Source organism: Dermacentor albipictus, chromosome 2 (genome assembly GCF_038994185.2).
Source record: "Dermacentor albipictus isolate Rhodes 1998 colony chromosome 2, USDA_Dalb.pri_finalv2, whole genome shotgun sequence".
Lineage (NCBI taxonomy): Eukaryota > Metazoa > Arthropoda > Arachnida > Ixodida > Ixodidae > Dermacentor > Dermacentor albipictus.
Genome location: NC_091822.1, coordinates 181,693,598 through 181,717,491, shown reverse-complemented (window position 1 = coordinate 181,717,491; position 23,894 = coordinate 181,693,598). Strand labels below are relative to the sequence as shown.

The following is a 23,894-nucleotide window of genomic DNA, read 5'->3' as shown; positions in this document are numbered from 1 at the left end:
GATTTTCTTACGGGAACGCGCACTATACATTATGTATACAGGGAGCGACGAACTTTCTGATGTAAACACATTTTCTCTCTCCGTGCACGAGCGTGTGCGAAAGCGTGTGGAGCATATGACTGCACCGAAAATTGGTCCTGTGTTTCTGGGTAACCACCGATTTTTTTTTTCTTCTCTCTCTCTGTGTGTTTCATTCTTTCTTTCTCTCTCTCTCTTTCTCTTTATGTGTGAGCTTCATTTAAGGGAACGTTGAAAGTGAGTTGGTGTGACTCTGAATGCCATCGTACTCTAAATGCACTCTGGGCTCTCGCGATGTTGTACTCTGCCGCGGGCACGGCTGTGTCGTCCGTGGCGGCAAACGTATTCGATTCGACGTGAATGGTACGTTTGTTCAAGTGGCAATCTCGTCACAGTCGTGTGTGTGCGTGCGCTGCGGGTGGTCCACTCCATTGCCGGAACAAACAGAGAAACCACGATTAAGCGATCGCAGCCCGTTTTCGTTGGGAGCAGTTTTCTTTTTTTTTTCGCTGCGCTGAATGTCAAATTCTTTTGACTTCACTTCAGCTTACGTTGTTCTCGCTTCAGCGTATTTTTTTGCACCAAACGTGCAAGCTCTTTTCAAAGTAGTAGCCGACGCTAGCTTTGCGTTCCAACGAGTTGTCTTGTGTGTTTTGTCAATTTTTCTTCTTTTTATGCGAAGCATATTACGAGAGCTCAACCCAGCTCCTCAGGCGCGGCGGTGTCGCCATGAAATCACGTGACACCGTGACGTCACGACAGAGGAGAAGTGGCTTTGGCTCAACTCTTGCAAGACGGGCTGGGTGGGAATCGAACCAGGGTCTCCGGAGTGTGGGACGGAGACGCTACCACTGAGCCACGAGTACGATGCTTCAAAGCGGTACAAAAGCGCCTCTAGTGAATGCGGTGTTGCCTTAGAAACGAGCTGTTTCTAAGGCGTGCGTCTCTTGCTCAGGCGCACATTTCGTTGCCGCGCCGAACGCTGCTTTGCTCGACGCTCACCGCGTCCAATGCGGGGCGCGTAGTCGCTGCCCTGTAGCCCATTGTCTTACACCCCTTGGCGGGTCGACGGGAACGCTGTCGCGTTCCACTCTTGAAGGCGAAGAAGTAATGCATGAGTTGTTTCTTCGTCTAGCCGAACCAAATATAGCCAAGCAACAGCAGTTCACCAGGCTAAACAGTGGTTCAACAACTAAAATAAAGGCTAGTATACATGCTTCGCATCCTGGGCTTAACCTTACCTAAGCCACAGCCATTTTTTTTTTTCAGTGTGTGTTTTCGAAAAGAAAATTGCTTGACAAGCTATTTTGTTTATTTGACGTCTTAGCGTGAAAACGGGGCGCCATATTATGCAAAGCCTGAAAAATGGAAATGTGATGGACGGCACAGTTGCAAAGACGAATGGCTAGAAAGACGAAAGAATGCTGAAGAAACGAGGCACAACCTTTACTTTCGGTTCGCTGATTGTATTCATTTAATACCACACTTGTCTTGCTAGTTTTACACTAGCGATGCTGGAACAAAGAAACGATATCGACGTACAAGGGGGGGGGGGAGGGGGAATGAGGAAAGGAATAGACGCCGCTGTCATGCCTGGACGAAGATTCTTCCGCCGACTTACTTTCATTTTACTCTAAAGAACAAAAAAAAATATATCAACGGAAAATTGCTCTCGGGAGCGAAGGAAAAGATCGACAGCTGAAGGCAGTGGCACTTCCTCCAAACCTGCGCAGATCGGCGTGGGCTTCGCTGCGTTCCTGTCCGTGAGTCTGGGTGCCTCGGCGATCGGCTGCGTCATGGGCATGATCACCGCCTTCGCCACCAAATACACGCACGACGTCAGGGGTGAGCGTTTCGAGCTTTCTTCTTTGCACGAGACGGGGTGAACGTGATTTGCAATTGATCTCCTGTCTAGCTCGAAGCTTTTGAGCCAAGATAGTGTCGTTACCCTGACATATTTCGCCCGGCACGTTACGGACGTGCTGAGGAAGAGGTTGAAGAAGAGAGATGCGAGTTCATCGTAATCATGATCGTCATCATAATCGTAATTTATTCAGCCCTTAAGGGCATTCTTTCGGGGTATAACGTCAGAAGGGGGGGAAGGGGTACAAAGAAAAATACATCAAAACATAGCTTGCTTTAACATGGCTTCCATTAAAAATGGCAAAAAACGCGGCTTTACCGTAACATAAAACAGCTAGACATTTGGTCAGGCACTGGAGAATGCAAATGGCATAACTTCGAGAATTGATTTCTGCGATGAACTGTCAACATAGCGGCTTGGACTTCGAAGGGTTACTTTGGTAGACAATCTGATGTGGTAGCCTGTCCCATTCTCCAATCGCTAAATGTAACAAAAGAAAAATGGGTTAATTGAACTGGTCAATCGGAGACTTTAGGACGCTGTGCTGGGTGAATTTTGTCGAGTGTACTGGTGGCATGGTACTTCATGCTTTGGGAGGGGCTTCGATTGCTTGCTCCTTCTGAATTTATTGCGACAGGCAAACGTGGTGCGACTAGCTACAGATACATATTTCACGCTGGCTATTGGCTATTGAAAATGGGCATGTGAATTGCAGAATGTCGCCGAATGTGCATTGCTTGTTTTCAGAGCCCAGTAAAGGCTGAAAATATTCTTTTTCGATTTTTTTGACGTTTTTATAAATGCACACTTAACAGCGTAGTCTCATTATCAGAATTTTGTTCGTGCTTTTTCCTTTACCTTTCACCCGCCGCGGTTGCTCAGTGGCTATGGTGTTGGGCTGCTGAGCACGAAGTCGCGGGATCGAATCCCGGCCACGGCGGCCGCATTTCGATGGGGGCGAAATGCGAAAACACCCGTGTACTTAGATTTAGGTGCACGTTAAAGAACCCCAGGTGGTCGAAATTTCCGGAGCCCTCCACTACGGCGTGCCTCATAATCAGAAAGTGGTTTTGGCACGTAAAACCCCATAATTTATTTTTTTTTCCTTTACCTTTCGTACATGTTCCAACGATAATCATGAATTGAACAGCTTCGTTAAAACTGAAAAGAACGTCACTTCGGTGTCTTATTAATTATTAAAATAATGCCGAAGTGTACAGTTGATGGCGCCACGCTGACTACGTGATTCTCCAGCTTAAGTCATTCACGTCGGGCCATTCGTATTTCTCGCCCACGTCTTATTGGACAATTACAATCAATAAGAACACAGTTTAACTGCCATAGTTTCTGCTTTCCTTCTTTTCTGACATTTTTTTTTCTTTTTTTCCCGCGTCTTTCTCCGCAGTGGTCGAACCTCTGGCTGTCCTAGGCATCGCCTATCTATCGTACCTCACCGCTGAGCTGGTCCACTTCTCAGGGATCATCAGGTAAGCCAAGCATGTTTCTCTCTGACGTGACTTCCGACAGGTGCAGTTACTCTGTGAAATTTCGTGTTACGAACTTCCGCATGGACCGTCACGTTACCAGGAAGCGATGTCTAAACTAAACCGAAGTAACAACGTTAACTAGCTCTCTCTCTCGCCCACCACGGCTATGGCGTTGCGCTGTTGGGCTCGAGGTCGTGGGTACGATGTCTGTCGCGGCGGCCGCATTTCGGTGGACGCAAAACGCACAAAATGCTCGCGTACAGCTTACATCATAGGCGCACGTTAAAGAGCCCCAAGCGGTCAAAATTTATTTAGAATTACCCCACCACTTCCCGCTTCGTGGTAATGATCATTGGTTCTGCGTGTAAAACCCCGCAATACTTTTTTTTTCCTTTTACGCGCTATATATTTCCCCGCAATAAAGTAGACGGATTTCTAACCTGTGAATTTTAAGCATATATAGCCAAGGCTGCAGATTGGTCACACTTACACCGGTCATACCACACATTTTTATGGGGACAAGTAGCAGAGCCCCAGTGGCCTCGGTATGGCATCTTAGACAGTCATCCAAATACACCGCATATGCTATAACCCCCTTCCCCTTACCTTTAATAGCCGAGTGGCAGGCCGAGCCTATCATCATCATCATCATCATCATCATCATCACCACCACCACCACCACCACCACCACCACCACGACCACCACCACCACCACCACCACAACACCAGCAGCAACAGCAGCCTATTTTGTGTCCACTGCAGGACGAAGGCCTTTCCCTACGATCTCCGATTACCCCTGTACTGCGCCAACCGATTCCAACTACACTCTAAAAACTGTTACACCCTTTGGGGTGTATATCTGGCACACAACAGTAATCGTCTTTTGTCTTGCTTGCGTTTCCTTTCTTGAAAACGCTTCACTCACTACTTTCCTGTCGAGAATGCTCAGTCATGCTGATAACGCGCATGCCCTTCGTGACTTGGAAGTACCGGGCTCGCAGCGTTAAAGAAAGGAAATGCGGGCAAGACAGATGACGATTATTGTTGTGTGGCAGATACACACCTCAAAGGGTGCAACCGTTTTTAGAGTGTAGAACCTGCTAATTTTCTAATTTCATTGCACCACCTAGTCTTCTGCCATCCTCGACTGCGCTTCCCTTCTCTTGGAACCCATTCTGCAACCCTAATGGTCCACCAGTTATCTAAGCTGCGCGTTACATGACCTGCCCAGCTTCATTTTCCCCTCTTAATGTCAATTAGAATATCGGCTATCCCCGTTTGCTCTTTGATCCACACCGCTGTCTTCCTGTCTCTTAACGTTACGCCTAACATTATGCGTTCCATCGCTCTTTGTGCGGTCCTTAATTTGTTGTCGAGCTTCTTTGTCAGTCTCCGAGCTTCTGGCCCATATGTTAGCGCCAGTAGAATGCGCTGATTGTACACCTCTCTTTTCAATGATAATGGTAAGCTTCCAGTAGGATCTAACAATGTCTGCCGTATGCGCTCCAACCTATTTTTATTCTTATGTAGATTTTTTTCTGATGATCAGGATTCCTTGTGAGTAATTGATCTAGGTAAACGTACTCCTTCACAGACTCTAGAGGCTGCCTGGCGATCCTGTACTCTTGTTTCCTTGCCAAACTATTGATAATTATCTTTGTCTTCTGCATATTAATCTTCAACCCTACTCCTACACTTTCTCTGTTAAGGTCCTCAATCAAATAATTGAGGCCGAGCCTATAGGAATATAGAAAACCAAGAATCCAGCTATTCCACACACACAAGAAAAGTTCTAAGCGATTCCACAAACTGTCTTCTCATCATGTTCCAGTGGTGAATGAAAGGCGCCCCTGCGCTCTGCGAATCTGGGCCAATAGCAAAAGGAACACTTAATCTGTGTTCTAGCGACGATTCTTGCAAACCTATTTTTCAGGACCTAACACACCTTTATTTGACGCATTTTAACTCTCGCGTTCAAGAACCTCGCACATGGTACTTGGTCATTTCAGCTCGGCAACAAGAAACAAGAATTACGGTCTGTAAACGAAAACCTGATATTTTTCTTTCATGCCGAGGCACCGTGTACACGCAACGCAGGTATCATGTGACCAGCATAAACTTGGAAAGGTTAATTATGCCGCATCACTCACTACTGAGAGCTTTGGTTAAGTAAATGAGCTTATTTTTTTTTCAGCCACTGTAACTTGAACCCCTTTCTTCTTACCGCCTCCTTAATCACTTTCTTTTGTGGCTCGCTACCCACAGGTGCCCCTGAGTGGAGCTACTTATAATGTGCCTGAGAGCTCAACCGCTCTTCCTTCGGAGCACGCCTACCCGCTTGCTTCGTTATAAACGACTCGCCTGATTGATTGCTCGTAAAGTGAAAGATTAGCTCCCTGTATCAAAGGAGCCCAGAGCCTTTCGGGTTCCTTTCTCTGTATTCGCATTTCGTTTACCCTTTCGTCACGCGAGGTATAGTCGCCCCCTAGCTTGACTGCCTGCGAAGTGAGGCACGCAAGAAATTAAGAAACGCGTAATGAAGATGACACATGCCACATTGCGTGCAGCGAAAGACTTAAAAAAAAGCGTGTCCTGGTATAATGAATGGCGCGCTTGTATTCATCAGCGGGAAGTCTGTATTCTCCGAATAACGGCGTAAGTATAACGGAAAGCTTGCAGCAGGCGCAACGGCAACAGCAACAGCAGCGGCGTCAGCATCTACGCTAATGAGAGAATAGAGCACTCCGTGCGTCTGACAGGGATATTCATTGCGCTTTTCGACAGGTATACAGTTTTTTGGGCCTCGGTAATTTGGTGTTGGCTTCGCGTACGCCTGGTTGGCTGGATTCTGGAATTCAAAAAATAATAATTACAATAATAGAGAGAGAGAGAGAGAGAGAGAGAGAGAGAGAGAGAGAGAGAGAGGTGCAGGCAAGCTCTTGCTACAACTAAAAAACAGATGTGGACCCGCACAACTCGTGTCGCCCGTGCGAACAATCGCATTCATTACTTTTAGCGAAACAAAACGAACGAGTAAAATGGACTGCGCACAGAAAAAAACAACTCGTGCCTCTTAGGAAATCAGTAGTTTCGAAAAAGAATGTCATGGAAAAGGGAATAAGAACGTATTCTTATTTCTTCGGTAGCTACGGAATATGTCACTGAATATGCGATCCTTCAATGTTTCCTACGTGCTATCGCGCCTTTACAGCCTATGTGCAACGAACGCACAGGACTGCTTCCTACTTTTAGGTCCTTTATATATTTAATTACGTGCGCTAAATATATGTCACTGTCTTATTTAAACGGGCTCTTTTGCAGTAGAAGCCTACACAGTCTACAACGTTATAGCTTTGGGTAAATTAAAATACACTATGCACATACATCATACAACGACCGGTTATATTGTTTTTGTTCATTCGGCTCCGTTGCAAACGTGACCGTCACAACAACAGTCGGAAGGCGATGAATGATAGTCGGATACATTACAGAGCGACAGAACAGCGTTCTGAAACTCTTGTACGAACTTGGGTTGCTACTTTCACGAGATCAGGAACCAAAGAGCTTGGCAATGCATCCGGCAGAACTTTCACTAGAAAAGCGATTTTGCAATTATTAGATAACTGTTAGATCATTAGGGCTACAGAATGGATACTAAGAGAAGGGAAGCGCAGTAGAGGAAGGCAGAAGACTAGGTGGTGCGATGAAATTAAGAAATTCGCGGGTGCTAGTTGAAATCGGTTGGCGCAGGGCAAGGGTAATTGGGCGTTCGCAGGGAGAGGCCTTCGTCCTGCAGTGGACATAAAACATGATGATGATGATGATGATGATGATGGTGCAATTTTGGCAGAGCTGTCTTTTACGCTCCGTTCCGCTCCGCTCAGGTTTTACGCGCTAGCTGAGGCACGCCTTGGAGGCACTGCAGGGAACTACGTAGGTTTCGCGAGTGATGCGCTATCAGCTTGGCCATACGAAACGACGAATTCAAGTGGGTCGACGCGCCCTCGCCTCCGCTCAATCGGCTTTGTAGCGGAGCGGGCATTACGCGCACGCGCACTAGCGTTCCCGCTAAGCAGTTGTGTGCAAATTGCTGAGCGGAGTAGACCGTAAACGCTCAGCAAAAGCTCGATTATTGCAATTAGCATTCTTTAGATATTTCAAGCGCGTTTCTGTCTGCCGGCATCTGTTTCACGAAAAAGTGTGGGCCGATCACGAAGGTAGTAAATTCTAAAAATGTGGGCGTATAACATGTATCACGGGCCTATTTAATGAAAGAAAAGGAATTCTCCGGTGTTGGGCCCAATCAAACCCACGTCCATGGGTTCCTCGAGCATTCTAAGTGTTCGCTCACATCGGCGCGCCACCCATCTCGGAGGCTACGCGCCGACTTCGCGGGCCCGTCGCAAGATGGCGTGGCGTGTCCAGAGGGAAGTGTGAGAGAGGAACCAGGCGGCAGTGCACGGTTCATACATGACGCGTTTCGGGGGTTGCAGTGCGGCGTGTCGCCACTTCACTGCGAGTCACATTAACGTCGACGTCGTGAGAAGGATTCTGCTGAATATTTTGTACACGATTTAGTCATCCCGTCTACTGCGCGGTGTGAGGGTTCTGTGTTTGTTAATACTCATTTTTTCGCGAAACTTGCATGTTGTGCGAGGTGTCCGCACATTTCCGCCTATGCGGAAATGTTCGGCGTGTTGTTCGGCGTGTGAATATATATATTTTTTTCTGCAGGAGCTTTGCTTATATGTGCACCGATGATATGTGCGCTTACACCAGTCTACGTGATATTCTTACTTCGTTTCCTCGTTTTTGTTTATTTGCTTCAACATTTTGTCATGTCTTGTGAACGAGTTTGTGAGCAGTGAATTAGGAACCGCCGTCTTCCGGCCGGCATGTTTCTGGCCTCCGCGATCGTATTTGGATGAGTGCCAGTGAAAAAAATTAATGACGCGGTGGTGTAATTAGGTTTAGATAATAGTTAAAGAACCTCAGGGGGTCAAAATTGATGCTGAGTCCCCCACTACTTCGTACCTCGTAATAAAATTGCTGGTTTGGCCCTTCCCCATCTTTAATCTCCCCCATCCCTCTCCCATGTGTAGGGTAGCAAACCGGTTAAGCTAAACTGGTGAACCTCCCTACCTTTCCTTCTCCACTTTTTCCTTCCTTCCTTCCTTCCTATCGCTCATCGCAAGACGCGCCTTTCTGTAACGGAACTTCCGAATTTTTTTTCGCCGAGTCTATCTGTTGTCTGTATTGCTGCCGAACCTCTTCATCAGAGTGCATGCAATGTTGGATTGCAATGAATGATTGCTTGCAATCAGATTGCATGCGCTACGCGAATAGTGTTGTATATTCTAGAATGCATACGTGCACCAATGGTTACGATGGAACCTATGCAGTGTCATGTATAAAGAGCTATGGCGAATGCGCCTCAACTATAGTGGCACCCTAGCCTCACCTCTGGATCAGATTTCGACGATCAACGCATGCGCTGGTCACTATCATTCTGCCCTAGGGCACTCTTTTCTGCCCAAGCGTTAACATGTTATCTGTGGGCACAGGTTTGCCCAATAAAGTGTTCGTTTTGCGACTCCCCATTTGCGCCATATTGTCTGATTCTACCACCGTCGCTTCAACGTGACAACGTGTTCACGTGTACATTGTTTTGCCTTTTGACGGGGACCATTTTTCACCGGATTGTCGCTGTAATCTATTTGTAACTCGGTTCAAGACTCGTACAGTCGTGATGTCTCGTGTCTTGTTTACGCAGCTTTTCGAGTTGCCAGTATACCCTAATATGACGGCCACGATGACGTCAGTCTATACACCAAAGGAAGTCGACGCAAAATATGTTACGATTATTGTTTGTGCACAATACAAGCCCCAAAGCGTGCACATATTCCTTAGAGTATACCTTTGGCTGCATACTCCGAGTCAATAAAACTTTGCTCATCAAAAATAACTGTAAAAAAACTGTGATGTTTTCAGACTTCAATATTACGAAATTTTATGTCTTAGATGGTTTTACACCGTCGTGTCCGCGTACTCTTTCTTTTTTGGTATCTCTGATTGATTGATTGATTGATTGATTGATTGATTGATTGATTGATTGATTGATTGATTGATTGATTGATTGATTGATTGATTGATTGATTGATTGATTGATTGATTGATATACTCGTGCCTCTCTCTTCGACAGCATCATCTGCTGTGGCCTAGTCCAAGTGCAGTACGCCATGGGGAACATCTCGCGAAAGTCCTACACGACAGTCAAGTACTTCACCAAGATGCTCAGGTGAGATAGTGCCTCAAATATGGATCGCCCGCGTTTGATACATGTATTCTTAAGCCGCAGCCAATGAAGAAGTACACTTCTGGTGGGAACTCGCCGCGATGGCTCAATGGCTACGCCGTCCTGCTAAGCATAGCTATTTGCGGTTTAGATATTCCCTGCCCCGCAGCCTTTCTTCAACGAGGCGAGCAAGAAGAAACGGTCTTGCACCGAGCAGTGCGCGCATCAGTTAGTCGCGCACCGGACCTGATGTGTTATAAAATTAATTATCCCTGTCTCTTCGGGCGACGAGAAACACCGCCGCAGTACTTAATGTTATAATATGGCGCTATGCTTGAAATCCAGTCACTACACGCATCTCTAACCGACAGCCGGAGTGAGAACAGAGCTTCATCAAAAGAGATCGAAACATAAACAAACACCTCCGTAAGCACTTCTGCAAGCTAATAGTGTCTCACTCCGGAACACATCCAATTAACGTCCAGAAGCGCAGCCTGTCAGTGTCGGGCTAGTCGATAATCAGTCATTTGCAATGAGGCGAAGAGGTCGCACGCACGACGGGTTAAAGCGTCGTGTCCATAGTCTTTTTCACCTGTCCTGCGTGCCATATTCGCGCTGTAACGTACATTACGAGTCTGCTGCCTTTCTGGAAATTTGGTCATCTCAGCATACCCCCCCTCTCCCCCGTACCCAATGGTATATAGACAATTCCAGAGAGGATTTTGTTTCGACAAAAGCTCGATCTTAAAAGCTATAGCGCCTCCCGGCCACCGATAACGGGCGCGTGACTTGAAAACCGTGCCGCTCGGACGAACGAAGACCGAGCGCGAACTCGCGTACGCACACACACGCAAGTGTCAATCACGCATTTACATAGAGAAGGCAGAGTTCATCTGCCTTTAGCCCTTTCAACCCAGGCAATGTATGTCAGAATAAACTGAAACTGAGGTTCGTACGATCCAGGTTTTAACAACCAGAGTAGCGCTCTTATAGTTCTCATGTCGTCTATTTGCTCTCCCCATCTTCCGCCCTGTAGGGTAGCAAACCGGATGCAATCCTAGTTGACCTCCGTACCGGCAATTGCCTCTCTCTCACTCACCTTGGCCTCTTAGAGTCTGCTGTAGGCTGCGAAATACGTGTCAGAAAAATGCGAGTGCGAGTGCCACTGTTTGTTCGGCGCATTTCCGAGATCTGCATGGAGAGCGCAAATACGAAAAAGCTTCCGCGTTCTCGCGTAGCATGTCAGCTGCTGGCGGGTGAGTCAAGCGGCGACGACGAGGATTCGGCGCGTGTGCGAGTCCCGACTGAAGTGTCATCCCGCTTGACGGAACGACGCCCTGACGTCGCGCGTTCATTATTTGAACGGCGCGGCTCGGTGAGCCATTATTAGGCGCCGATGGCGGCGCCGCGACTTGTACCACCAGCGCGCTCATTTCAAGAACCTGGAAGACGTCAACAAAAGAGGGAGCGGTCTAAAGTATATACGCGTCAACCCACTTCATGTTAATGGCACGTGGTTGGAGCGAAGACAGCGCAACGGAGTCGAGCGCTGTGTGCATGCAATATAGGCACAGCACGTGGTGAACGCTCCCTATTGTTTTGTCTCGCATGCCAGCGCGTCCGTCTTTTCTTTTTTTCTCGGGAAGCGCGGCTTTGGTGATGTTTTCGCAATGTGCCACTAGCGTGCTCCATCGCTCATCGTCAGCGGCACCTCACCTTGAGGTTCGAAGTGTTCGGTAATGTAGAAAGGCTCGCAAGAAGTGGTCGCGCCTTCCAAAAGAGATGCCGTAAATAAACACCGACGGTAAGCGACGTTCTTCGTATACGCGGTTTGTGTTTGCGCATGGATACCTGTAATCGTTTGCTACTTTAATAGGATAACGTTAAGGGCTTTGTGTCGGAGAAAATCCGGTGTCGGCGTCTGGCGTCCCCGTGAGCGAGAATTCCTGTATATATATATATATATATATATATATATATATACAAAATGCCTTGCTACATGATATGCGGTATATGCGGGCTATATTGCCACACCGTACTATCGCTAAAGTCCCTCATACCTCGTCTTACATTCTTGTCACAGTTATTTCTCGGAATTTTGAGAATGACAGCCTACATGTCATTCAGGTGTCACGAAAGAAAACACCGACAGCGCATGCCTTTTATGTTAAATCTTCTCGGACTGAAGTATTAAGAGTGCGAAACAATAACAGAAATCTTATTATGACGTAATTTTTTTGGCGCGGCTGTGCACAAGCTCCGGGATTGGCCCAGGCAAGAGGCCGCGTTTCTACCACAGATCTCGCCTTCGTGCATAGCATTCGCCGCCAGTGTTTCCCGATAAACATTACGATTACATAAACAGCAATAGCCGGGGAGGGTGAGAAGTAGTCGGGGATCCTTGAATGATATCGCGTTCCACTCTTAAAGGCGAAGTTCAAACGCCTTCCAAGTTTTTTATCGTGAATTGCCCGACTTACAGGGCTTGTTTACAATGGATGTATTGGCAACAATAACTCGCCGATGTTTGCATCTGCGCCTACAGTGTAAGGCAAAATTTATTTCGAAATGCACTTGCTAACTGATTTTTCATAATGTGATTTTTTTAGGATTCGTCCATTCTACAGGTCTACCCACGCAGCAAGCGGCACTAGCCTAGGGAACACGTATGACGGCGACCTAAACTTCAGCCGCCGTTCCTCGACTTTTTTCACGAATGTTCTTCGCAAACATTGGCGGCCCAGGCCATGTAGTGGCGAATGCATAGAGGCAGTGTGCCTGTTGATAGCGTCCTTACTGAGCGAAATCTGCAAATATTTATTAAACGTTTCGCATCGTGAGTAAAAGTAATTTCTTCTTGTTGTTGTTGTTGTTGTTGTTGTCTTTATTTTATTTTTCTCCTCGCCGTTATGGCGCAGTGGCTATGGTGTCACGTTGCTTAGCACGAGGTCGCGCGCCCGATTCGAGGGAGCCGCGGTCGCATTTCGACGGGGGCGAAAGTTAAAAAAAAAAGCTCGCGCGTATCCACATTTAGGTGCACGCGAAAGGACCCCTGCAGATGAACGAGTATGACCCGGGACTCACCACTGTGGCGCGCGCGCCTCGTAGCACCATTGCTGCTTTGGGACGCTATAGACTCCACGAATCAAACCCCGCGAAACAACAAACACACGTGCAATGGCGTGCGTTTGATGTCTCGTAGCGCGACCTTCCGACTAAATGAAGGGCGGAGAGCCCTCCTTCCCCTCCCTCCCACTTCCCTCACCGGGAGCCGGAAGAAATTTCGAGGTCGGTTTCGACGCGCGAGGCGCGATGGCGGCCACTGTATGCGGCGTCGTTAGCGGTGAAGCTCGCATTCCAAGTTTCCGTCTCTGTTTTTCTCTCTCTCTCCGTCTGAGGCAATCGTTTTTCCTCAAGTGTCCGCGATTCGTTGTCTCGGCGCGCCCGAAATTCCAGTTTACGGGTCAAAAGGGTCGACGAAACAATGAGAAGCGCCGGAGCAGCCTGGCCTTGAACGGCCTCTAAAGGGGAAAAGGATAACAATAATAAGAAGAAGACGCTTCAGCGGTGGCGGGAGCCGGCGGGTGCATCTCAAAAGGGACCGCCAAGGTCGTCGCTTGTGGGCTTTCTCGATGCCTTTGGCTTTCGCTTTTGCTTGACGTTTTGTTTCCCGATTGCTTTCGGTTGTGCTGACTAAAGGTCCTTGCATGGTACTTGTTGGTCCTCGAGAAAAGTGTCAGCGAAGGAGCCGCAACGCGGGATAGAAAGAAAAAAAGAAAGAAAAATGTGCTGTTTTGAGTATTTGATTTTAATTTTATTTAGGCATCTAACTTATAAGGTTAATTTAAAGTGGACTTCCCGTTTTAAAACGGCGTCCTGACACTTATTTCTTTCACTGCTCCAGCTACAAAACAAAAGAAAAGAAAATTCTTCGGTGCATTTTTCAGATATATACCGCATGCCGTTTCACCAAAAACACATTAAAGCACTTACAAGTACTACACTTCACTTGCCTACTCTAGCCGAACACAAAAACTCAATCACATTTCTAACATCTTGACTCCTCCAGTTGACCATCTATCTTACAGTACTGATGAAACGAGGAAAAGGAACGGTTAGGGGGTGAAGCAGACGTGCCTCCGCTTTGCAGTGCTATACACACGAGGAAGGGGAGTAAAGGGACAAAAACACTGCCGTCTCCGCAAAATTGATGACCCGTTGAAATTTCAACTGCACCCCTCCTGCCCCTCCCCCCCCCCCCTCCCTCTCACGCACCCATGCTCTGATTGCTGTGACGCAACTTTAATGTTCTGCCTGGGGCTAGAGATTGCTTTTACAAAATATTACTCGCATCTCATTCACATGTGTGACTCGTTGAGGTGCGATGAGACAATCGAACACCTCTTCTGTTTTTATTCTCGTAATGATTTTTTTTCTGACTGTTAAGATGGACGTAGAGTATTATCAGAGACGAAAATGTTTTTGGAATGTTGGCCGCATGGCGTCGCAGGCGCAGAGAGCAACGCGGGCATTGCTGCTATTCCTGAAGTCGGCTGGTCTTAGTGACCCCTTGTCGGCGTTCCAGACGGCGCTAATAAACACTGGTCTTGACGCATTAAAGCCGTGACGTTGTAGGCGCCGTAAAAAAAGGCGTATTTCACCACTTCCCAGGCAACGCGTTCCGCTCGCGATAAGTTAGCAGACGCGGAAATATTGCAGAGAACACATTGACTCAGTCCGCTAGACTATATTGTTACGATATCTCGCCTATCGATGGCTGCGAGATATCTCTATTAGATGCGGAAGTTCCACCATAACCCGCAGGCAAGTTCCATCAGTCCAATCCTACACCAGACGGCCTAACCAAGATGATCGCACCTGACATTCTTCCTACGCATTTTTTTTTTATTTTGATGGCTGTCCTTTGGGAGAGACGTCAGTGGTTACTCACCGTATGCTGCAGACGCCAATCCTATACGTAGACGTCCGTACCGCGGTTCACATGCCGAACGTCAAGTTATGCAGCATGAGATGAACAAAATGCTGACTAAAGGCTCATCAAACATTTGTCTAGTCCGTCGACGTCCCCAGTTGTCCTTGTAAAGAAAGATGCCAGCTGGCGTTTGCGCGTCGATCACCGACATATGAATAAGATCACGCGCAAAGACGTCTACCCGCTGCCAAGTATTGATGACGCCTTGGAATGCCTGCATGTAACCAAATGTTTATCGTCCATAGACCTTAGCTCTGGGTATTGGCAGATCTCTGTAAATGACATGGACCGCGAAAAGAGCGCTTTTGCAACACCGGATGGCTGTTATCAATTCAAGGTGATGCCGTTTGGCCTTTGTAATGCCGCGGCAACCTTCGACTGAATGATGTACTCTCTACTTCGCGGCTGTAAATGGTCCACTTGTCTATGTTATTTATACGATGTGATGGTTTCATCGCCCACGTTTGCAAGTCACCTTACATGTCCGGCGGCCATTCTTGATGTTTTCCGACGTGCCGGCTTCCAGCTCAACTCGTGGTGGTGGTGGTGATAAACTTTATTGAAAGGGGGAAGGGTAAAGAGGGACGTGGCTGAGTACGAGTCCAAAGTACGAGCTCAACTCGTACTTTGGACTTCGCCATATTACTGTTCTCGGCCTCCTTGTCAGTGCTGCAGGAGTTCAACTCGACCCTGCCAAGATTCGCGCTGTCAGTGCCGTCATGCACAGGAGATGTCAGAAGCTTTGTTAGACTACGCTCTTATTTCCGTCATTTCATCAAGAACTTTTCCGACACCACCTGCTTGCTCACTGGGCTACTCAAAAAAGATGCTTCCTTCTCATATGGCCCTGCGCAAGCCGAAGTCTTCGCTACGCTCGTCCACTCGCTAACGGCTTGCTTGCTCACTACGACCCATTTATTTATTTAGGTACCCTAAAGGCCCTGAAAGGCATTACATAGAGTGGGGGGGGGGTGCAATACAAGATCATTGTGTCGGATATTGAAACACCTGAACAGACCAGAAGGAAAAGAAAGATACGAGTTGGGGGGGGGGGGAGGGTAAAAGGAAAGCATCGTGGTATAAACGAAGTTTAAGGATACTTTCTGGATGCTATTCATAATAGGAGCTGTTTTCGTTCAACAGCAGAACAATGCACAGCGCGTAATTACATACGCTAGCCACCTTCTCTCGCCCACAGAATGGAAGTTTTCTATCACGGAACGCGATTGCGTGGCATTGGGTTGGGCAGTAGCCAAGTTCCGCCCTTACTTATTTGGTCGCCCATTTTTCGTTATCACTGATCACCATGCCCTGTGCTGGCTCTCATCGCTGAGAGACCCGACTGGACGACTGGGTCGGTGGGCGCTGTGTCTACAAGAATGCGCTTTCACTGTTCTATACAAATCTGGCCGTTTACACAAGGACGCCGACTGCTTATCTCGTCACCCGATCGACAGTCCAGACTATGACGCCCACGACACCGATGCTTGCGTCTTGGCCATTTCAGACTTGCGTGACATTCGCAATGAACAGTGACGCGATGACTACTTACGTGTCCTCATCGATTTGCGTAGCTTCTGTGCGTCCTCAACCCGCTGTCAGCGCATTCATACTCCACGACGGCGTTCAGTACCGACGCAATTTTTGCTCTGAAGACCCGGAACTTGTGCTCGTCCTACCTCAACATCTTTGGGCAGCACCTCTTGAGCAGCTACATCACGCACCCGCCGCCGGACACCTCGGTGTCTCCCGTACCTGCGACCGTGTACGACGACGCTCTTACTGGCCCGGCCTGCATGGCTCCGTGCGCCGCTACGTTGCTGCTTGTGCACTCTGTCAGCGCCGCAAACGACCTGCCGTAGTACCACCCTCCGCACGTCTACGCCCATCGATGTCCCTGCCGAACCATTCTTCCGCGTCGATCTCCTAGGCCATTTTCCAACGTCTAAAACCGGCAACAAGTGGGTCGCTGTTGCGACAGGCTATACGACACGTTACGCCATCACGCGCGCATTGCCGACAAGCTGCTCTACGGACGTTGCGGATTTCCTTCTGTATGACGTCATTCTACATCACGGTGCGCCGAGGCAACTGCTCACTGATCGCGGCCGCACCTTCTTGTCCCGCGTTGTTCGAAGATCTTCTTCGTTCCTATCTTGCCATGCACAAACTATCCACCGCATATGATCCGCAGACCAATGGACTAACTGAGAGGCTCAACCGGACGTTGACGGAGGTGCTATCCATGTACGTCTCTTCAGGCCACGGCGACTGGGGCAGCACATTAACGTGCATTATCATATGCATACAACTCGCCCCATCACATGACCGCTGGTTTTTCTCCATTTTATCTGCTGTTCGGCCGCCACCCAACTTTGCCCTTCGACGCACTCCTACTATATGTCCTAACATTCCAACTTAGTACGCCCGCGACATCTTCGCCCGGGTTCACAGAGCTCGCCATGTTGCCCGCTCACGGCTCACTGCCTCGCAGGTTGCACAAAAGACGAGGTACGACAGCCGCCACCGGAACGTTCATTTCTCCCCTTGGTCTTTAAAAGAGTTCTTCTGTGGACACCATGCCGCCGCATCGGATTGACCGAAAAACTTCTCCCCGCGCTACACAAGCCCTTACAGGATCTTGCGCCAGCTCTACGGTGTCAACTACGAAGTATCCCCGCTGGACTATTCACCCTCCGCCCCTGTGCCCACTGATATTGTCCTCGTGTCTGGGCTGAAGCCTTACGTCACCGCTACTTCGACCCTTGCATAAACACTAGCGCCCAGACGGCGGCTTTCTGGCCGGGGACGTCATGTAACGGAACAGTGGGGCATTGAATAAAGACGACTATTTGGCGAAGCGAGCGTGCCTCCGCTTTGTCCAGTCATCTTGCGTATCCAGCGTTGCTGCAATGTGTAAATACCTCTAAATGCACCTTCTCTCGACTATTTCTGCACCGTGGCAATATAGCCGTTCGTGGAAGTGAGCAATCGGCCTTATTGCTACAGCATCGACCCGCTGTCTCGGGTCCCTGGAGATTGTGGCAACGAATACAGGTGGCCCATTTCAGTCAAGCGCAGGGGCCGCATATAGTGTAACGTTCGTATTCGGCGATTATTACGCTTTTAGGGAAGTGCGTTCATTGCAGTCCCGGCGCTTCGTAGCGCACGTTCTGTGGATGTATGCGCGCTTAACAAAGGCACGACGAGAAAAATGAAATATCTTTACCGTATGCCATTTTACTATATTTACAGCGGCACAGGTGGCGTCGACACAGAAAGCAGCGGGTGTGGCGGTGACATGCGGCTTATAGTTTTCGGCTGTTGGCCCCCCGCGGTAGCACGAGTTCGCGGTTTCAAAGCCGGTCGTGCAGGCCGCTTTTCCGTGGTGGCAGAATGATAAACATGCTTGTTTGGTTAGATTGTGCGTGTTAAAGAACTCCAAGTGGTAAAAATTTATCCAGAATGCCCCATTGCGTCGTGCCTGGATCGTGGATTTGGCAAGTAACACCGCAAAACTTGATCTGAATTTCTTTTTTTTTTGTTTTCGGCTGCTCAATGCAAAAGTGCCCGACTGTACTTTGGTGAATATACTTAACGCTCGGTGAGCCATGTTTGGAACACGATTTGACAAAAACTGCGCCAAGCGCACGCCGCAAGATTCTTGCGCCGTCAGATTTAAGGTGCATCGCCGCCGTCCATGGCAAAATTTGTCGACACAGTTCCAAGTTGTCGCCGCCAGATACAGACGGCTCCCGGCGTCATTGCTGCACAACAGGTCAAAGCTGTCGGTTCATTTCCTTTTTATTTATTGTTGTGAGAATGTGGGAGGTATGTGTTGCAAGTGTGGGCAAAAATTTCCAACGACTTAACCGAATGTAGCTTCTTGCTAGGTTGGTTGATCTGAAGTAATATATATATATATATATATATATATATATATATATATATATATATACATACATATGTGTGTGTGTGTGTGTGTGTGTGTGTGTGTGTGTGTGTGTGTGTGTGTGTGTGAGAGAGAGAGAGAGAGAGAGAGAGCCATTCCACTCTCTAAAGGTGGATGGATGACCAGTGAAGCTGTGTAGCACTCGACAAAGAGGCGACACAGAATTTTCTGCCCGTCCCTCTGCGAAGGCGCCGAGGCGAGAGGCACTGTGGCAACGCTGGAGCCATTGGAGCCGGCTGTGTGGAGCACGACGACGACGACGAAGGCGCGTACAATGGCACGAGCGCGAGAGGCAATATGGGAACGTTGGCATCATGAGCTACAACGGAGTCAGCTGCCGAGGAAGGCGACGATGAACGCGCGAGCAGTGGCACGAGCCATCGCTGATGATGATAGCTATTGCTCACGCGCACGACGATTTCACGGAACCCTATAGCCACAAACAGCTTCGTTGTAAAATTTATCCGCCTTGTACCTTACATCATTTTGCAAAGCTTGCGTAAATTAATTTCGCTAATTAGTTGCAGGTACATGTTCGCGAAATGGACGTCTCATGTCCTGCAGGTTCAGGGGATGTTCACATTACTTCATAAGAACACCTTGGGCTTAAAATGTAGCTGCAGCTCAGATCTGTACGATCAATTTAGGCTTGAGAAAGCTGAATGAGAAAACAAGCGAGTTCAACCAGCGTTTTCAACCCCGTTATGTGCTCATTTATGATCGAGTAACGCCTGTATAAACCCAACTTTGACTACGCAAACACCGAGTCTTGCATCGCCTCTAGCACATTGCCTATATCGCTGTTGGCTGGAGCGCTTGATAGCCATTTCAATGCGAAAGGAAGTGCCCTTTAGCTCATTTCCTGGTATACCAAAAATCTCTACGCGCGAAATCGTTGAGCGGAAACTGCGGGGACTTTTCCACCACTTGCGCCTCGAGACGTTGTCAGGCGAAGAAGAAAAAAATGTGTCGAACAGACGCACGCAAACACGCACGCACACAAGTAAAGAGAAAACAGGCCCTCTATGTATACGCTGACGCAAACTCGCCTATATCGCATCGGACGTGTAGCAGAGGGTGGCCGCGGTTCGCGCTTGGCAGAGGCCCTTTCACGGCTCCGATTCAAAATAGTCAAACTGCGCGCAGCGTCGGATCACTGACGGACTCGTGATGGCTTTGCCGAGTTTTGGGTTCAAAGCGCAGAAGCAGAAAGGCGAGAGCATTTAGGGGCGAGATCGCTTTACGTTGGACTTCTGTTTTTCCCCATTCTTCAGTATAAGCTAGCTGACGACGCTGAGTTTGGAAGTTACATTTCTTTTCAATTTCTGTGGTAATGTCGATGTCCCGAAAGATTTGCGCGCGAAGCTAACGGCTCTCATGGAGTTTGCGTCACGCCGTATGTCCGAGCGGAGTGCAAAGGAGAAAGGAGGGTAAGGTGAAACGGCGACCAGTTTTTGTCTAAGCCCTAAAACTGTCACGACCGCACTTATCTTGCTCGAGGCTATTTTCTTTTTCTGTTCATCGGTTTGAACATCAAGGAGAAGAAAACAAGGAGCCAACTTCTAGCTGAAGCCAAGACATACGTTCGTTATAAGGGCGGCTGTCACGTTAGACACCTTTTCTTAATTATTAACACTAGATCGCAATTTTTTCCCTTCGTCGAAAATTGGCATAATCACTTCTAAAAAAGAGAGATATATAATTTATAATTATTGTTATTTAATTATTTAAATATAGGTAGTACTGGTCACTAAGTTAACAGGAATCAAGGATCTAATCTTATGTTTCCATTGTGAACCACGGCCAATCCCCTCTTGTGACTACGTGCCGTATGTTGAAGGCGACAGCAACAACAACAGCTACGACACTGCGTATCTGGCGGGGTTTAAAGCACTTGCTTTGAGGACACATCCTGAAAAGTTGGATCGTTGCTGTTTGCACAACTTGAGAACCCCGCCGCAAGTGACGCAGCTTCATCACGAGCTGCGAAGCACTTTCTTAAGGGTGCTTCTAACACCGACGTGGACGATCGTCCTACGTGATATGCAAGCTGACGCTGATGGTGTCACGCCGGCTTGTCACACGAACCTACGCACCAGCGCGAATGCCTCCCCCCCCCCCCCCCCCCCAAGTATGGCAAAGCCGCAGCCATCTGCGTGATATGTAATGTGGACATTCATACTACACATACAGATGGCTGGCTGCCTTCCATTTCGTGAATCCGCCTACGCTCTGCAGATCCCCTCAGAATTCATGTGGCTCAGCTCCGACCAAAAAGTCGTCGCAGTCTGACAGGTTCTAGAAGCGTGAGACGTCGACTTAACGTAGGAGCTTGGGAGCCCTCGCTTTCGAGTGTGCGTGGGCTCCTTTACGTAGGACAGAACATTTCTGCCGGCCACCGGTCGACAGTACGTGCAGTGAATCCATACCGTGTTGTTCTTGTTTAGCCACAACCATGGCCACACCACACGAGAGCATGAGTTATGTTCGTATTATTCGCTATCTCCCTCGCCCCCTTCCCGAGCTTTTCTAGTTCTTTTGTTCTCGTTTTTTATTCGCTTGTTTTATTTGTGCTTTCTTTTTTCCGCGCGTACGACGCTTCTACAATCTCTTGGTTCGTATCCATGACACCCCGCAACATTATAATCAGTGGAGTACAGCAACATGTCACCGAACAGTATTGTAAACAACATTTTTTTTTTCATTGAGCAGTAGCATGAGCGAGACAAAAATGAAAGGCAGGGATGTTAACCGTAGTTTTGTCCGGTTGGCTACCCTACACGTGAGAAAGGCGAAAAGGCGAAAGAAAAATGAGAAGGAAGAAAAATGAGAAGAACGGTAGCCTCTGGATGGTCGAGATTTCTCGTGGGCTCGTGCTGTGCCAAAGCTGCGCTCGCCCAAAAATAGTACCGCCACTATATAGTGGCCGCGGCCACTCAGACGAAACTCATACTGCAGCTAGAAAATGGCTTTATCTTTGAGTTTCCACGTAACAGAAATGTGTTTTCTCGTATATTCTGATTAAAGTCTGAAGCTGTCATGTCTCCAGCTTTTGTGCAAGTCATACTTTAGGCATTTTCTGACGCAGTTTACCTTTAAACAATCATTTAGTTCAATAAGGCACTTGCGCTAGGCGGAAGGCCTAGAAGGATGATGTATGCTGCACCTCCGCACACGTGAGTGCGGGTGTGACCTACGTCCCTTGTGGTAGTTGTCCAACGTCGTCCGACGTATGGCACATTGCGTTTTTTAAAGTTTCCAACCTTTTGAATAAACCTTTCAGTTGCCATGCGCTGTGCCTTGTCTCTTCTCGTGCCTTTGCCTTTTTTTCCTAGTTCGCGCTCCGAATTTGCCATGCGCTTCCATGCCTAGTCGCCTATTTTTCGATTCTGGTTACAACGCGTTAAGCCCGAGAGTAGCTTGGAACAGATATCGTGGATGTTTATGCGACGCATAAAAACAGCCTAAAAGCATTCGTCATGATACCAGTTGCGATACCGAAATGTCACCAAGCAAATTAATTGCCTATTATTCGCCGCTCGCGTTCTGGATTACTGCTTGCGCAAGCCGGATATCGCGTATAAGGCCCTCCGTGATGAAATTATGACCGTATTACATTGCCTCGGAGACCGCGAACACGTGTGGTAGCACGCGGAAGCGGCTGGAAATGTAGATCCTGCGTCGCGCGCTTTCTGTTATTGTTTTAATTTTTCACTCGTGGACGTTCGATATAGCGATATCCTGAATTCTATATCGCCGCTGAAGCACACCGCGGCGCGCATATGTGCACGTGTACTTCTTACAAAGTTACGCGCCATCAAAACGTCGGTTGCCAAACCAGCTTTCGTAAGCAGTTCTGTGTTTAGGCGGCCGGCGTACGCTCTACTTTTCGCGTTCGCTCCGCGCAAATCACATGCAAATTATATGGACTTTCAAAACGGTGGACGATTCGTTACATGTGCTTTCGTAAATAATTCTCGTCTGAGCCACCATTGAAAGGCTAGTGCGCCCCGCGAGTTCTGCGGCGTGCGGCTTACGTTTGCCTTAACTTATTAGCTCAGGTGAAGGGCAGACGTTCGAAAACATGGTTTTCCTGATTTATACGCGACACTGACGTTGTGTAAACTTTCATTAGCCTTGTGTAAACGCGGCGTCTTAGCGTGTGTGTGTGCGTGTGCGTGTGTGTGTGTGTGTGTGTGTGTGTGTGTGTGTGTGTGTGTGTGTGTGTGTGTGTGTGTGTGTGTGTGTGTGTGTGTGTGTGTGTGTGTGTGTGTGCGCGCGCGTGTGTGTGCTTTGGAAATACAGGAAACGCGGTGAAGAAATAATGAGGGAAGCATCATAGAAGCGGAACAAATTCGTGCTTTCTAGAAAAGAAACGTTACCTCGCCCGCACTCGTCTAACCGCGCACGAGAAAAATAGCGAAACTGTTTTTTCTCGGCAGCCGCTAAACCGGTTTAAGTTCGTAGTTTTACAACCTCGTAAGTTTGTAACATGTAGACGAGATAGCTATAACCGAATGAATGTGATGAAACTGAAATGTAGGAGACTCCCCCTCCCCTTATTTTTATTTCCTTCTCTCTCTCTCTCTCTCTTTTGCGCGCGTTCGCAGTAGACGGGAAATTTGAAATTTTAGATGCACATCTTTGACAACGTTAAAACATTCGCTGCGAAAGAGATATCTATAGGATCCCCCATTCCATTTGTTAGCTAGAGCTTTCGGTGCGAAACCATAGCCGATGTTTTAAAGGGGACCATGCCATTAAAATTGTCTCGTCGGCTGCGTCAACTTTGCGAAAGCGCGTTTCGCGACGGAATTGTGTCGCACGCAGTCCGCAATGGAACAGCGCTATGCAAATATCGCTTATAGAATCTTGGTATATCGTTCTTCTTATAATGATAGAGTCGTAAGGTGGGTAGCTTCCAGTTTTAAGATTTTGGAGTCATTGGCAATTTCAATTAAATGCGCCGATCACCTAGAGCAAGAAACTGCTTCCATCACTTGGTAAACCGAATCGTAATAGGACGTCTTCGTCAACCAAGCATCTCGTGCTTTTCGTGCCTTTTAAAGCGGTACAAAACTACGTGTATCGTATAGCAACTTTCCTTGGGAGCCTGCATATCTGGCGTCGTTGTAAAGACGATACAAACATTTTTCTGGCGCTGTCCTGAGAGTAATTTTAATCGCTGCATCGGTTTCCTATAGTTACAACATTTCTTTTTTCGATTTCAGTGTGGCCTTTAGGAGAGACGACTTAGATTTTGATCTGAAATAAAGCTTCATGTC

At 48.0% G+C, this 23,894-nt stretch overlaps 1 protein-coding gene across 4 annotated transcripts in view; it reads left to right on the top strand.

The window, feature by feature from the left end:
* Positions 1 to 23,894, top strand: part of LOC135919339 (sodium/hydrogen exchanger 2-like) — a 378,884-nt gene that overhangs the window by 300,395 nt on the left and 54,595 nt on the right. For all 4 annotated transcript variants that reach the window (XM_065453096.2, XM_065453093.2, XM_065453094.2 and 1 more), the window contains exons 13-15: positions 1,752 to 1,863; positions 3,288 to 3,369; positions 9,572 to 9,667. In XM_065453096.2, the coding sequence (XP_065309168.1) occupies positions 1,752 to 1,863; positions 3,288 to 3,369; positions 9,572 to 9,667 (290 nt within the window). The remainder of the gene's footprint in view (positions 1 to 1,751; positions 1,864 to 3,287; positions 3,370 to 9,571; positions 9,668 to 23,894) is intronic.